Here is a 14,184-nt window from a genome sequence, read left to right as displayed (position 1 = left end):
CACATTTCACGTTTCTTATTTTAGTAAAGTGCCTCCCAAAATCGACTTTTGCTAGGAGCACTGTGGAGTGAAGATGTACACTATTTGTGCATATTCAGGACCCCTAAGGTCTCCCCTAGGTGTTCCAGGGGTGGGGGGTCATTATAAAAGATGTTTTATATGACCTGATGATGGAGAAATGTCACATTGCAGTTTCTTAATTGTAGATGCCTAGCCCCATAGGATAACATTACAGTAGTTTATGAACTCATAACTATCGCTAGGAATTAAATAAAAATATCATTCAAGGACTTAGGGGAATGGTATTGATAAATCCAACAAATGCCATTGTTGAATGTATCCTAAAATATACAGAACAGAAGTTATAAGGCTTTCTTGTCTGTAAGCCAAAATTCAGCCTTCCTGTGGTCTCCCTTGATTAGTCATAGTTAACAGGATTAACCTGGCTGCTTTGAGGAAGTAATAAGTGGCGCACCTAGAGAGAGGCTATCTGTTGGAGAGAGCTCTGCTACACAGGAATGCCAGATTCAAGGGAGAGGGGTCGTTAAACTTGAGCTTTATTGTAGGAATAGGACAGGCTATGAATCCCAGGTCCCCCAGCCCCTCTGACCCAGCCAGATGGCATGCTTAATGCAGACATTTGCATATGATAGGGGGGAGGAGAGCTATGGAAATGAGCCATACTGGAGGTTGGTTTAGCTAGTTCTTGCTCCTCTGCTGTGAGTTTAGCCATACTGAATTTTGGAGTAATAGTGCTTTCTGGGATAAGATTATGCCACACTTTGTTAGACGTGGTCATGCTCTGGGGTCTTGCCCTGAACCTCACTGGACAGGAGTGCTCTCCTGTTTGACCCCAGAGAACACTGAATAAATATGTGAGAGGTGCAGAGCCACTCAGCTCTGCTGCTTGAAACTAAGAGAAGACGAAGGATTGCCAAGCTGGGAACTTGATTTGTACCATCAGGTCCTGCAATCTGACTGACTATCCCTGCTGCATTATCTGGAACTACAGCCCTTTGGTTGTACCTTGCTTCAAGAGGAATAAAGAGTGGGCTCCCTGCAAGCTACAGAGTTCACCTGCATCAACTCCACCTGGAGTTCCCCGCCTGGAGTTCATCCAGTGGAAGTTTAAGGATTTTGGCCTGGTGCATTGTGGGAATTGTGGTCCCAACATTCCAGGGCCATCTTCGAGCTTCCAGACCCTTGGATTGTGTTTTGGACCCTTTGGATCCTCAAGAGGAACTTCAGAAGAAGTTCCAGAAGTTTGGAGCAACTTTAGAAAAAAACGCCATAAGGTGTCTAAGTGCTAGAAAGTGTTCAAGTTCATATCTCCGTTTCCCTACATTAGATTTTTGGCATTTTGTTGTCATTTTATAGACAAATATTTCCTATTTTTATACATTGGTGTGGGACTTTTATTGTGTGTTGTGCATTAATTATTTACTGAATTGTTGTTTTTAAATGCTTCACATACCTGTCTCCTAAGTTGAGCCTGCCTGCTTGGATTCAAGCTTCCAAGGGTGGGGCATGGGAATATATTACTGAGACCTATACTGAGTTCTAGACCATGTTAGTGGCCTTGTTGCCAGAGGTAGATGCATATTTACTACTACTAATAATCCGCTTTCCAACACTAAGCCTGAGAGTTGTTCACACTACTCACCAGGAGGGCAGAAAGCTGTCTTGTGGCCTGTGACTGTGTGACACCACTTGACAAACTGGGTAACAGAGGGGCAATTTTCTAAAATGTTGCATTTGATAGTGACATTAAATTTGATCTGGGCATCAAGTCAAGTTTAATGCCACGAATAATTTGATACCTTACAGTACCCATCTAAGTAGTCCCATTCAGAAGTTAGCCGGACTGAGGGGTCAGCCTGTAACCCTGTGTTAGCCAATGGGGCTTCTAACTTTTCCACCGCAAAACGACGATTTGGAAGTGTTGCTGCCAAGAAATATACATAAAACACGTCCTGCTTAATAATATACAGCTTCCTGCCTTACAGTTCGATAGGCCTTCCTCATGCAAGACTTACATATATTGTTAAGGGAAGTGGGGGGCTTTGCCATTGTTTGAATGGCAAAGTCGAACTCTTCCAGTCTGCCGTGGCAGGCTGGAAGCCATTTTGTACTTTGTCACACACAGGGTGGCACAATCAGTGCTGCATCCCTGGTCGGACACTCAGCCTTACATGCCCTGAGTACCCTGGGTACCATATATTAGGGACTTATAAGTAAGTCAGTCTCTGTCAATTGGGGTATCCAATTCAACATCCACCTTGTAAGGGGTTAGAGCACTTGCACTGAGGTCTGGTTAGCAGGCCTCAGTGCACTCTCAGAGTCTATAAACCTTCCGCATCAGTCCAGAGAATGTGGGGGTGAACATGCAAAAAGAGGAAATTCAGTTGGGTGCATTACAATCGAGGATTTTACAAAACATTTTAAACAAACTGCAGTTTAGGGGTCCAGTTCTTTTTCAGTTATATATTGTCCCAAATCATGCACCCATTTGTCCCTTATAGATGGTTGGAGGTTTGCCTGTAATGACAGCAGTAAGGCGTAGAAGCTGGATACTGCCTTTTTTGCTCGCCCATGTGTGATCAAAAGCTGCAGTATTGACGATGTTGACTGTTTCTCCGATCCTGATTCCATATCTGGTCCAGCACACAAACAAGGGCATTGTACCTGAGAAACTGACCTAGTCTCAGACCCTGCTCGTTCTTGAGATGCTGTAGCATCAATAATGATCGTTGTATAAAGAGGCATGATCCCAGCATCCTCCCAGTATCTTTTATCATGGGCAGCACTCAGTGACATAAACCTATAGATTAGCCCATAGCAGAGTGCATGGAGCGTACAGATATGTACAGTCCTTTGGTTGTACGTAGACTTGCCAACAGTACCTGACTACCTCTCCCAGCTTATGCATTTTCCGTTCTCCCAGCGGCGCTGGGGCCATCAGCCAATGCAAGATCTCAAGTTCCATTGTTACACCAAAGATATACTCCTAGTCGGGGACCTGATCACACCTCAGCCACTTCATTACCCACTGTTTGGGCCGCCGTAAGAAAAGGCTAATACATACATAGGGGCCCACAATCCCCCAGCAGTGATTGGAATCTTCAGCTTGTGTAACACCACAACTATACTGATTATTGCTTTTTGTGCTCATTTGGGCTTGGAACAGAAGCTGGCTGTAGGTCCTAAGAGTTGTGTATTTTCATCATTCACTCAGGAAAGAACCAAGTTTACTAAGATCCTGTGCTCTCCATGCCACTGGAGTCAAGCTATCCTGGCTGATGAGGGGTGAAACCCCGAAACCGGTCCTAGGATGCTTTTCCAATCCAGGGAGGACCGTACCTGGCCTGGCAGTTCAGGCTGGGCTGTTACTATTGGGCGCAGGGTCAAGACTGATTTGCATATGGCTGGGTCCAAACTGGAATGGCATGGGGAGCAAAACAACGATGGATTTAGGCCCAGATCTCTGTACTGGGGTGAATGTATGACATTGTTCTGCATTCTGTCCATCAAACGTTCTTTTTACTAAGATTTATAGCCATTGCAGATATGCCAGATACAGCAGGATGCTTACTATGATCAGTAGAGTTTGTGAATATGCCAAATACAGTAGGATTTGTACTTCCTGTCCGAAATCTCTTTTCTGGGCATGTGGAGTCTCCTCTAAGAGTTTGTGTGTTTACGTTATGTTACTTCTTTATTCTCAGGGATCAAAACAACGCCGGAGAGATCGTGTTCAGGATCTCGTTGATATGGGCTATGGGTATGATGAGAATGATTCCTTCATTGATAACTCCGAGGCGGTGAGTACTAATCATGCAGCAGCTCGAAACAACCTCTAGTTTGGTGATTTGCATTTGAAACATTATTACATTTTCCTTGGAGGAAATAGATTCTGTCAGAAAAGGGCAGTCAGCCCTCCTTTGTAGGAACATCTCAGATTAAGTTATGTTTTATTCTGAAGAATACCACTCCTCAAAGCTTAAACATGCTTTTTTCCGTCGCAGATGATTGTGGAACTGTATTGGGATTCAGAGGGAGTGAAGTTTCTTGGAAAGGTTGTACGGATTTGAGAGTATGTGGATGTTAAATTGCAGCGATGGTGTTGATGAATTGGAGAGTGGGTTAGGTAATGCAACACTGAATCTTCTATGGCTTGTCGTGCTAAATCGGATGTCTTTTGCTGTCAGTAAAGACATTGGATTTAAAAGAGCTAAAACATTTGTACCCCTTCTCCGTCAAACTGATCATCTTCCTTGTTACATGATGACAAAGACACTACATCAGGCTACCATTCCTTCTATCCCCAGTACCATCTAAAGATGTCTTCTTTCCCGTGACATATCTAGGGATGAAACTGCCTCTATTGCGTCAACAACAATGGTATCCTGCCCTTATTCACTGTTTCTAGCTTGCTCTTTCTCTTTTGCCCATTTGGCCTTGCACGCTGTAGTTGCATATCATTTGTATTACTCCAGGAGCACACTTGTGGGTGCTATAAATATTTATCCCAGTCCATAGTGGATGGTCTTAGGCTATGAGGGGATAGTGACAACTGCCTGACACGGGGGGCATTGGCCTTGTAGCCCGGGGAGAGATGTATCCCAACCCTTTTATTGCAATCACTGTCGCCATAAATAGTGTTGATAACTGCCTTGTAAGGGTGTGTAGTATATCCTAATATACTAAAACAACTATGAGTCTCAAAAGATAGAAGACCTAGACACAAGGATAAAGGTAATGCTGAAATTTAATGAAGCTGTGGATTCATATATGCATATATGTGTGTATGCATCAATATTAAAATTCCCATCATCAACCTCAAGAGGTTAGCTTCATCATCTGGGAATGGAGGACGGAAAGAGTACCATCTTCTACTTAGCAGTTGGTAGATTTTGGTCTCTTATTTGTCCCAAACCAGTGGCTGATATACTAGTTGTTATTCGATGATGGAGAGATATAATAGTTGCAGTGCTCGTGAAACGTGGTAGTGTGAGGGTGCTCGATAAAAATTGTCTAGCAAGGCACTAAACACATTTTATTAAATCGCTACCTTGTTAGCAATGACTAAAAACAGTGCGGTAACAGTTTCAAAAAATATAATAACTGTGATGACAAAAAGGTCTACATGTTTCTGCTATCGGGTGGAGTTCACCCAAGCATTCTTCAGGACCAATTTAGCTACTGCAGAAATTGAACAGTGCTCGAATGAGCAGTGAATTGAATGATACAACCTGGACCCAAACGAAGGGCCAAGAAACTCTGTGGGAGGTAATTTTACTCCGTTGACCTACAGAGATACAAACACAAAAAGAGAAAGAAAACACAGCATAGCAAAAACCTTTTAGAAAGTGATATTTTCAAGGTCAACCTTATAGCATTCAGTAATTATATCAAATATGCAAATACTCTTAAATATATCAAGACTATACTAAGTCTGTGTAAATTTGGTGAAGTGAGTAAAGGTTATGGCACTTACCCCAAATGTTGTGGGTGTGCGCCTCACCTCGCCTGGCTACTGCTCAGGTTAGGGGAGGCCCCGCTCTGTAAGAAAATCAGAGGGTTCACAAAAATTATTGCTCAAAATATGGGCTCTTTTCTAAAAACCGCTGTCGCTCACTCCGCGAATTGCCAGAAACGACTAGACTCACAAGATGACATTCGAGTGCTACATGATGTTAAAAAAGTACCCACGGATTATGCTAAGTGGTCGCCATGGTAACAGTTGAGGCGAAAAGCTCCACTTCCGAAGGTAACTCTGTCTTTTAATCAATATAATCAAACATAGCTGTGGCTCCGCTCTAGTCTCCTGAGTACACGAGCGGAGGCAGCGATAAACAAAACAAAATAGAGGGGATTCCTACTCACCTCTCCGTCGGTACCTCAGAATGGAGCTGAGCTCGTAGGGGAGGCAACCAGCGGGGTGAAAACACACAGCTAAAGTAAAGAAAGCCGGTGTAAGTTGTCAAGGCAACCCAGTGAGTGAGACGCTAGCCAACCACCAATTACGCGTTCTTACTAAAACTACATTTCCCAGACTCTCTCGACGTGACGTGACGACGCAACTCCCCAGCGTCTCACTCACTGGGTTGCCTTGACAACTTACACCGGCTTTCTTTACTTTAGCTGTGTGTTTTCACCCCGCTGGTTGCCTCCCCTACGAGCTCAGCTCCATTCTGAGGTACCGACGGAGAGGTGAGTAGGAATCCCCTCTATTTTGTTTTGTTTATCGCTGCCTCCGCTCGTGTACTCAGGAGACTAGAGCGGAGCCACAGCTATGTTTGATTATATTGATTAAAAGACAGAGTTACCTTCGGAAGTGGAGCTTTTCGCCTCAACTGTTACCATGGCGACCACTTAGCATAATCCGTGGGTACTTTTTTAACATCATGTAGCACTCGAATGTCATCTTGTGAGTCTAGTCGTTTCTGGCAATTCGCGGAGTGAGCGACAGCGGTTTTTAGAAAAGAGCCCATATTTTGAGCAATAATTTTTGTGAACCCTCTGATTTTCTTACAGAGCGGGGCCTCCCCTAACCTGAGCAGTAGCCAGGCGAGGTGAGGCGCACACCCACAACATTTGGGGTAAGTGCCATAACCTTTACTCACTTCACCAAATTTACACAGACTTAGTATAGTCTTGATATATTTAAGAGTATTTGCATATTTGATATAATTACTGAATGCTATAAGGTTGACCTTGAAAATATCACTTTCTAAAAGGTTTTTGCTATGCTGTGTTTTCTTTCTCTTTTTGTGTTTGTATCTCTGTAGGTCAACGGAGTAAAATTACCTCCCACAGAGTTTCTTGGCCCTTCGTTTGGGTCCAGGTTGTATCATTCAATTCACTGCTCATTCGAGCACTGTTCAATTTCTGCAGTAGCTAAATTGGTCCTGAAGAATGCTTGGGTGAACTCCACCCGATAGCAGAAACATGTAGACCTTTTTGTCATCACAGTTATTATATTTTTTGAAACTGTTACCGCACTGTTTTTAGTCATTGCTAACAAGGTAGCGATTTAATAAAATGTGTTTAGTGCCTTGCTAGACAATTTTTATCGAGCACCCTCACACTACCACGTTTCACGAGCACTGCAACTATTATATCTCTCCATCATCGAATAACAACTAGTATATCAGCCACTGGTTTGGGACACATAAGAGACCAAAATCTACCAACTGCTAAGTAGAAGATGGTACTCTTTCCGTCCTCCATTCCCAGATGATGAAGCTAACCTCTTGAGGTTGATGATGGGAATTTTAATATTGATGCATACACACATATATGCATATATGAATCCACAGCTTCATTAAATTTCAGCATTACCTTTATCCTTGTGTCTAGGTCTTCTATCTTTTGAGACTCATAGTTGTTTTAGTATATTATGATGTTGATTTGGGGATACCACAACTATCAGAGTCTATAAACTTTTTCCCTTTGACCCCCACTCTATTTTGAGATACTATAAGACAGTTTTAAGAGCAGCTTTTGGCTGCGGGTCATTTTTCCAGTACTTACGCCCACTGGCTGATCATAAGTACACTCACACCGCCGCTCACGCCGTGTTCTCTGTTTCAGGATGGCCGAACTCACTGGTCTGTCATTCGATGAGAGTATGCTACAATCAATTCTCGATACTAATCCTAGCATCCTAGACAGCTTGCCATCAGTCTCCAACAATACCGTAGACGAATGGCAAAATCTACTTGCCCTGAAGAAATCACACTCGCGCACCTTTATACATGGTGCGATAATGACGGAGTATTTAAGAAGCAACAGCGCACCCATGGGTTTGATAGTAACTAATACACCACGCCTTTTTTTGACTGATAAAAGTTTTCTGAAGGACTGGTCGCTTATTGCATGGCGATGCACTCGTGATTGGCTTATTTTAATCATCAGTACAGCCAAGAAGGCAGCTGATTTGATCCTTGTAGAAATACAAACTTTGGAGGGTCAAATCAAAGCCACAATCACAAGTGCCTTATTCAAAAGAAATCTCGAGGACACTAACAAAAATAATAAAGAGCACAAAGACACCATTTTGCTGACGAAAATTGAGAAATTTAAGAAGGATCTGGCCCGTTTCTCTTTTGAAAAGGTCTACCCATATACAAGTGCGACCTATACCCCACCCGAATACAACAGAAAGGGTAAGAGATACGGTTCAAACTATTCATCGTCAGGGACAGACACCCCCTCATCAGACTCAGAGGGTTCTAGTACATCGGCTCCGTCGCAAAGACAAAACTATCAACGTTCTCGCGCCAGTAGGAGACGCGGTACACAAAATTACTATGGTCAACCGAGCCCTTGGTGGCCCCCAGCACCTTGGGGTTATCAATCTTCACCTTTCAATCCATCTATGCCCCCCTTTCCTTGCCAGCCGCCCCCTGCATCTACCTTTTTTGGGCAGCCTCCTTTTTTAGGGCAAGGCCGTGGACGCAACAGGGGCAGGAGAAGAGGAGGACAAGTACAACAAGTACACTGGCAAACAGACCAACCACCACAGAACCCATAGAACATAACGAACAAACAACCGCGAAGATTATAGATGAGAACAATCATCTAGTGGTAAATTTGAGCCAACGTAATCTGACTCCCATTGAACATGAGGTTCTAAACAAAGGTCTGGGCTTCGTCCCCACATGTGTGGGTGATCCTTTCCAATTGAGGTGCGAACTTGGAAATTTTTTTCGTAAAGTTCGGCTTCATTTCTTTTTTAAGAGCAAAGACAAGGGAACTAACATGATGAGTCTAGATGATCTACCTCCAGAATCTAACACAGGTCTTAAACCAGCTTCCAACTTCAACCCACCAGTGCATTTGGTGCCAGACCATGTAAAGGTGTTTGAACAAGCTGTTACTAATGATGTCACCACGCTTTGTTCCACCAGTGAGAAAGGATATTCTAACTTTTCTCTTTCACAAAGAAATGCCTTAACGTCTCTTTCCAATGACAATACCATCACCATCAAGCCCGCTGACAAGGGGGGCGCCATTGTCATAATGGACTCAACAGCATATCGAAATGAATGTCTAAGACAGCTGAATGATGGTAAATCTTACCAGGTTCAGTCAGAAGACCCGACAGCCAGATTGTCTAAAGAAATATATGATCTGGTCTATGAAGCCAAAGAGTCAGGCTGGATTACACCACAAGAGTCTGATTTCTTGATCACGAAGTTTCCGGTGATGCCCTATTTCTATGTCCTCCCTAAAATACACAAAGCCACTAGACCACCACCAGGACGCCCCATCATATCGGGGATAGGATCACTCCTTGAACCTTTGTCCACCTTTGTGGATTTCTTCCTACGCCCGTTGGTCAAAGAGATGCCAACATTTTTACAAGACACCAAAGACGTACTGAGACTGTTACCTGAGACTACTTTTGACACCGAAACAGACCTTCTGGTGAGTTTCGACGTTGAATCCCTTTATACCTGTATTCCCCAGGACGAAACTTTGGAATCCATCAGGGGCCTACTTGATACTAAAGATCTAGGCACGAGCACGCCTATTAATTTCATCATGGAGTGCGCCAGATTAGCAATGAAAGAGAACTTTTTTAAGTTTGAGGACACCATCTACCTTCAGACCTCAGGAACATCAATGGGCAGTATTTTTGCGCCGAGCCTGGCGAACCTTTACGTCCATCTTTTTGAACAGGACACAGTACTGAATAACATCAATCCTTTCCACGACAGGATTGTCGTTTGGAAAAGATATATTGATGACATCTTGGTCATATGGCGCGGCAATGTGACCACTTTGCTTGATTTTCATACATGGCTCAATGAACAAAACAGGTTCTTGAAATTTACAGTGACACATGATAAGATGAGGTTGCCTTTTTTAGATATTGTTATCTATCCTACAGAAGGCACTCTGGGGAGTGAATTGTACAGAAAACCCCAAGCAAAGAACTCACTATTAAATTTTCAAAGTCATCATCCTAAGTCTCTCAAAGAGAACCTGCCTGTTGGACAATTTCTGCGGATACGCAGAAATTGTTCCACCAAGGAAACTTTTGACAAACATGCAGCGGCCTTGTCTCAACAACTGAAAGTTAAAGATTATCCTCCTTTCTTGATAAGACAAGCTAAAAAAAGAGCGGCGAATAACAACAGAGACGCCCTCATTGCTCCCTCAATACCAAAACCACCACTGACGAGATTAACCTTTGTCAACACTTTCAGCACACTGTCTAACCAGGTGCAGAAAGTAGTACGAAAACACTGGCGCATTTTGAATCTCAACAATGAAGAAATTCCTCCCCCACTGTTCTCATTTAAGAGAGGGACGAGTTTAAAAGACAGTCTTGTAGATACACGACCCAAAACTATGAGGAACCCTGCTACATCAACACTCTGGGACCTGCCACCTGTACAAGGTCATTATCCCTGTGGTAGCTGTTCAGTGTGCCCACAGACAACACACACTAAATCAGTAGACATTGGTACCTCAAGACCATGGGTGCTTCATAAACATACAAACTGTAACTCGGAGAAAGTTATCTACCTTATTACCTGCCCTTGCTCACTTAAATATGTAGGGATGACCACCCGCAAAATTAAAATAAGAATAAGTGAGCACAAGAGCACAATCAGGCGCAGGAAACAGTCAACTAAAATGACCACACATTTCCTGACATCAAACCATAAACCAGAAGACATGAAATGGCTCGTCCTGGAACAACCTTTCATTCCACCACATATCACAGATGTCACGAACTACCTCTTTCAAAAAGAACAGAGATGGGTGTTTAGACTACATAGTGATCAGGAGGGGCTCAATGATGATATTCCTTGGGCATCAATCTAGGCTGATACACTATTGGTTCTTATCGAACAATGTGGCTCAGGTCGATTCGACCTGATTAGCATGCGCCTCTATATCATCAAGTCATTCGGGCCAGTGTTTGGTTACACCTACCCAAGCGGCTGCCTTCTTTATGTATATATATATACATTTTTTCTGATACTCCTGCAACATACATAATATCGTCTTCATGGCCCCTGTATCCAATCGGGTAATATGTATGAGATTTGGTTTTTTAGCCAACCACCAATTACGCGTTCTTACTAAAACTACATTTCCCAGACTCTCTCGACGTGACGTGACGACGCAACTCCCCAGCGTCTCACTCACTGGGTTGCCTTGACAACTTACACCGGCTTTCTTTACTTTAGCTGTGTGTTTTCACCCCGCTGGTTGCCTCCCCTACGAGCTCAGCTCCATTCTGAGGTACCGACGGAGAGGTGAGTAGGAATCCCCTCTATTTTGTTTTGTTTATCGCTGCCTCCGCTCGTGTACTCAGGAGACTAGAGCGGAGCCACAGCTATGTTTGATTATATTGATTAAAAGACAGAGTTACCTTCGGAAGTGGAGCTTTTCGCCTCAACTGTTACCATGGCGACCACTTAGCATAATCCGTGGGTACTTTTTTAACATCATGTAGCACTCGAATGTCATCTTGTGAGTCTAGTCGTTTCTGGCAATTCGCGGAGTGAGCGACAGCGGTTTTTAGAAAAGAGCCCATATTTTGAGCAATAATTTTTGTGAACCCTCTGATTTTCTTACAGAGCGGGGCCTCCCCTAACCTGAGCAGTAGCCAGGCGAGGTGAGGCGCACACCCACAACATTTGGGGTAAGTGCCATAACCTTTACTCACTTCACCAAATTTACACAGACTTAGTATAGTCTTGATATATTTAAGAGTATTTGCATATTTGATATAATTACTGAATGCTATAAGGTTGACCTTGAAAATATCACTTTCTAAAAGGTTTTTGCTATGCTGTGTTTTCTTTCTCTTTTTGTGTTTGTATCTCTGTAGGTCAACGGAGTAAAATTACCTCCCACAGAGTTTCTTGGCCCTTCGTTTGGGTCCAGGTTGTATCATTCAATTCACTGCTCATTCGAGCACTGTTCAATTTCTGCAGTAGCTAAATTGGTCCTGAAGAATGCTTGGGTGAACTCCACCCGATAGCAGAAACATGTAGACCTTTTTGTCATCACAGTTATTATATTTTTTGAAACTGTTACCGCACTGTTTTTAGTCATTGCTAACAAGGTAGCGATTTAATAAAATGTGTTTAGTGCCTTGCTAGACAATTTTTATCGAGCACCCTCACACTACCACGTTTCACGAGCACTGCAACTATTATATCTCTCCATCATCGAATAACAACTAGTATATCAGCCACTGGTTTGGGACACATAAGAGACCAAAATCTACCAACTGCTAAGTAGAAGATGGTACTCTTTCCGTCCTCCATTCCCAGATGATGAAGCTAACCTCTTGAGGTTGATGATGGGAATTTTAATATTGATGCATACACACATATATGCATATATGAATCCACAGCTTCATTAAATTTCAGCATTACCTTTATCCTTGTGTCTAGGTCTTCTATCTTTTGAGACTCATAGTTGTTTTAGTATATTATGATGTTGATTTGGGGATACCACAACTATCAGAGTCTATAAACTTTTTCCCTTTGACCCCCACTCTATTTTGAGATACTATAAGACTGTGTAGTATATCCTCCATGCTTGCACCCTGTAGCCCAAATCTGTTTTCTCTTATGCACTTCTGCTGTCTCTGCTTGTCTTACGTTGTTATTCACCAGCAGCCATTTTGGGTTTTCTTTTTTTTCACTTTCTTAACAGTACTTCACAAGCCAATGCCAATTCCCTTTATCTTGGCCTACTAGACGTTTCAACCAGCTGCCTACACGTGGTACAAAATGCTATGGCACTGGTGATTTTTAAGCTTTCTCTCGTCAGGTGTGCCACTTATCTTAAAGAACTGCACTGGCTTGCTATCTCCAAGAACACTGCTTTTAAAGTACTATGCATGGTGCATAGAGCTTTCCCAGCTGAGGATCTCACTATCTTAGGCTCGGAATGCTACTTTACCGTTCAGACTGTCTGGTTGGGTGCGGCTAATCTTATTTTATTTGCTCGCTTTAAGAAAGTGCAAATGGGTGACCTTTCTTTTTCTTTTCTATCCGCTAAATGGTGGAGCTCCTGACTCGCTAATATCAGACACGTCCACTCCCGTTTTTTCAGGGATAAGCTAAAAACTTTTTCAGCAAGTTTATTCATCTGGCCTGTGTTGCTAAGGTCCGGTAATGTCAGGACGCCCGTCCAGGGTAGCAGTATGCCCTATAAATATTTCTAATATGAATAAAGTCAATACTTGATACTCACATTAAAAAGATATCGCCTATTGGCTTTGCACATGTTTATTCTCTCTTTCTAGATCTCGTTCACACTGCTCAAAATTACTGCAGCTCTGTGATGCTCTGTGATGAGCTGCTCAAAATTCACATTTGGTCCTCCCTAGATGTTGAAAATATGTTGATTTACCTATGGCTGAAATTCCTTCCCTAGAATTAAACAACAACCGGCAAAGCTAATAAGTCTGACTTTAAATATGCTAATGCATACAAATCAAAGCATGAATAAATGATGCTTGCATTTAATAGCACATTAAAGGGAGACCAGTGGACTATACAATTTCACACTCTCAGCAGATTTAGCTTGTACATACACTGCACAAATGCTTTTTGTACCTCCTTTAAAATGTAAGGGTAATTTTGCAAAGACTTTAGTTTTTCTTATATGCGAGGATGGATAATGCCACTGTGCATGATCTATGCATAGCCACAATCCTTTTAGAAAAAACTCCTCTGACATTATTGGGGTATCAGAAAAAAACCTTGATAATGCCACTGTGCATGATCTATGCATAACCACAATCGTTTTAAAAACAAGCATTTACAATGCAATGGCCTCGGCAATATTATAGGTAGAGCTATTGGTATTGCTCATTATTTTTTTAATCATTTTTGTATCCCTAAATAAATGGCATTGTCATTTCTATTGGCATGAGCTTTTTTTTGCATATGTGACACCTATTGCATTAGCAGAGAGAGAGTGAGGTAGTGAGATAGAGAGAGAGAGTGAGGTATTGAAATAGAGAGTGAGGTAGATAGAGAGTGAGGTAGTGAGATAGAGAGAGTGAGGTAGATAGAGAGTGAGGTAGTGAGCTAGAGAGAGTGAGGTAGTGAAAGAGTGAGGTAGTGAGGGAGAGGGATGTTGTGAGGTAGTGATATATGAGCATAGAGTGATGTTGTGATGTAGTGAGATAGA

The 14,184-nt window shown here is 42.6% G+C and overlaps 1 protein-coding gene across 5 annotated transcripts in view; it reads left to right on the top strand.

Moving 5' to 3' along the window:
- Positions 1-14,184, top strand: part of UBN1 (ubinuclein 1) — a 1,063,877-nt gene that overhangs the window by 338,443 nt on the left and 711,250 nt on the right. For all 5 annotated transcript variants that reach the window (XM_085632215.1, XM_085632217.1, XM_085632216.1 and 2 more), the window contains one exon: positions 3,726-3,821. In XM_085632215.1, the coding sequence (XP_085488341.1) occupies positions 3,726-3,821 (96 nt within the window). The remainder of the gene's footprint in view (positions 1-3,725; positions 3,822-14,184) is intronic.

This window comes from Triturus cristatus, chromosome 10 (genome assembly GCF_964204655.1).
Source record: "Triturus cristatus chromosome 10, aTriCri1.1, whole genome shotgun sequence".
Classification (NCBI taxonomy): domain Eukaryota; kingdom Metazoa; phylum Chordata; class Amphibia; order Caudata; family Salamandridae; genus Triturus; species Triturus cristatus.
This window is presented reverse-complemented; position numbering and strand designations above follow the sequence as displayed.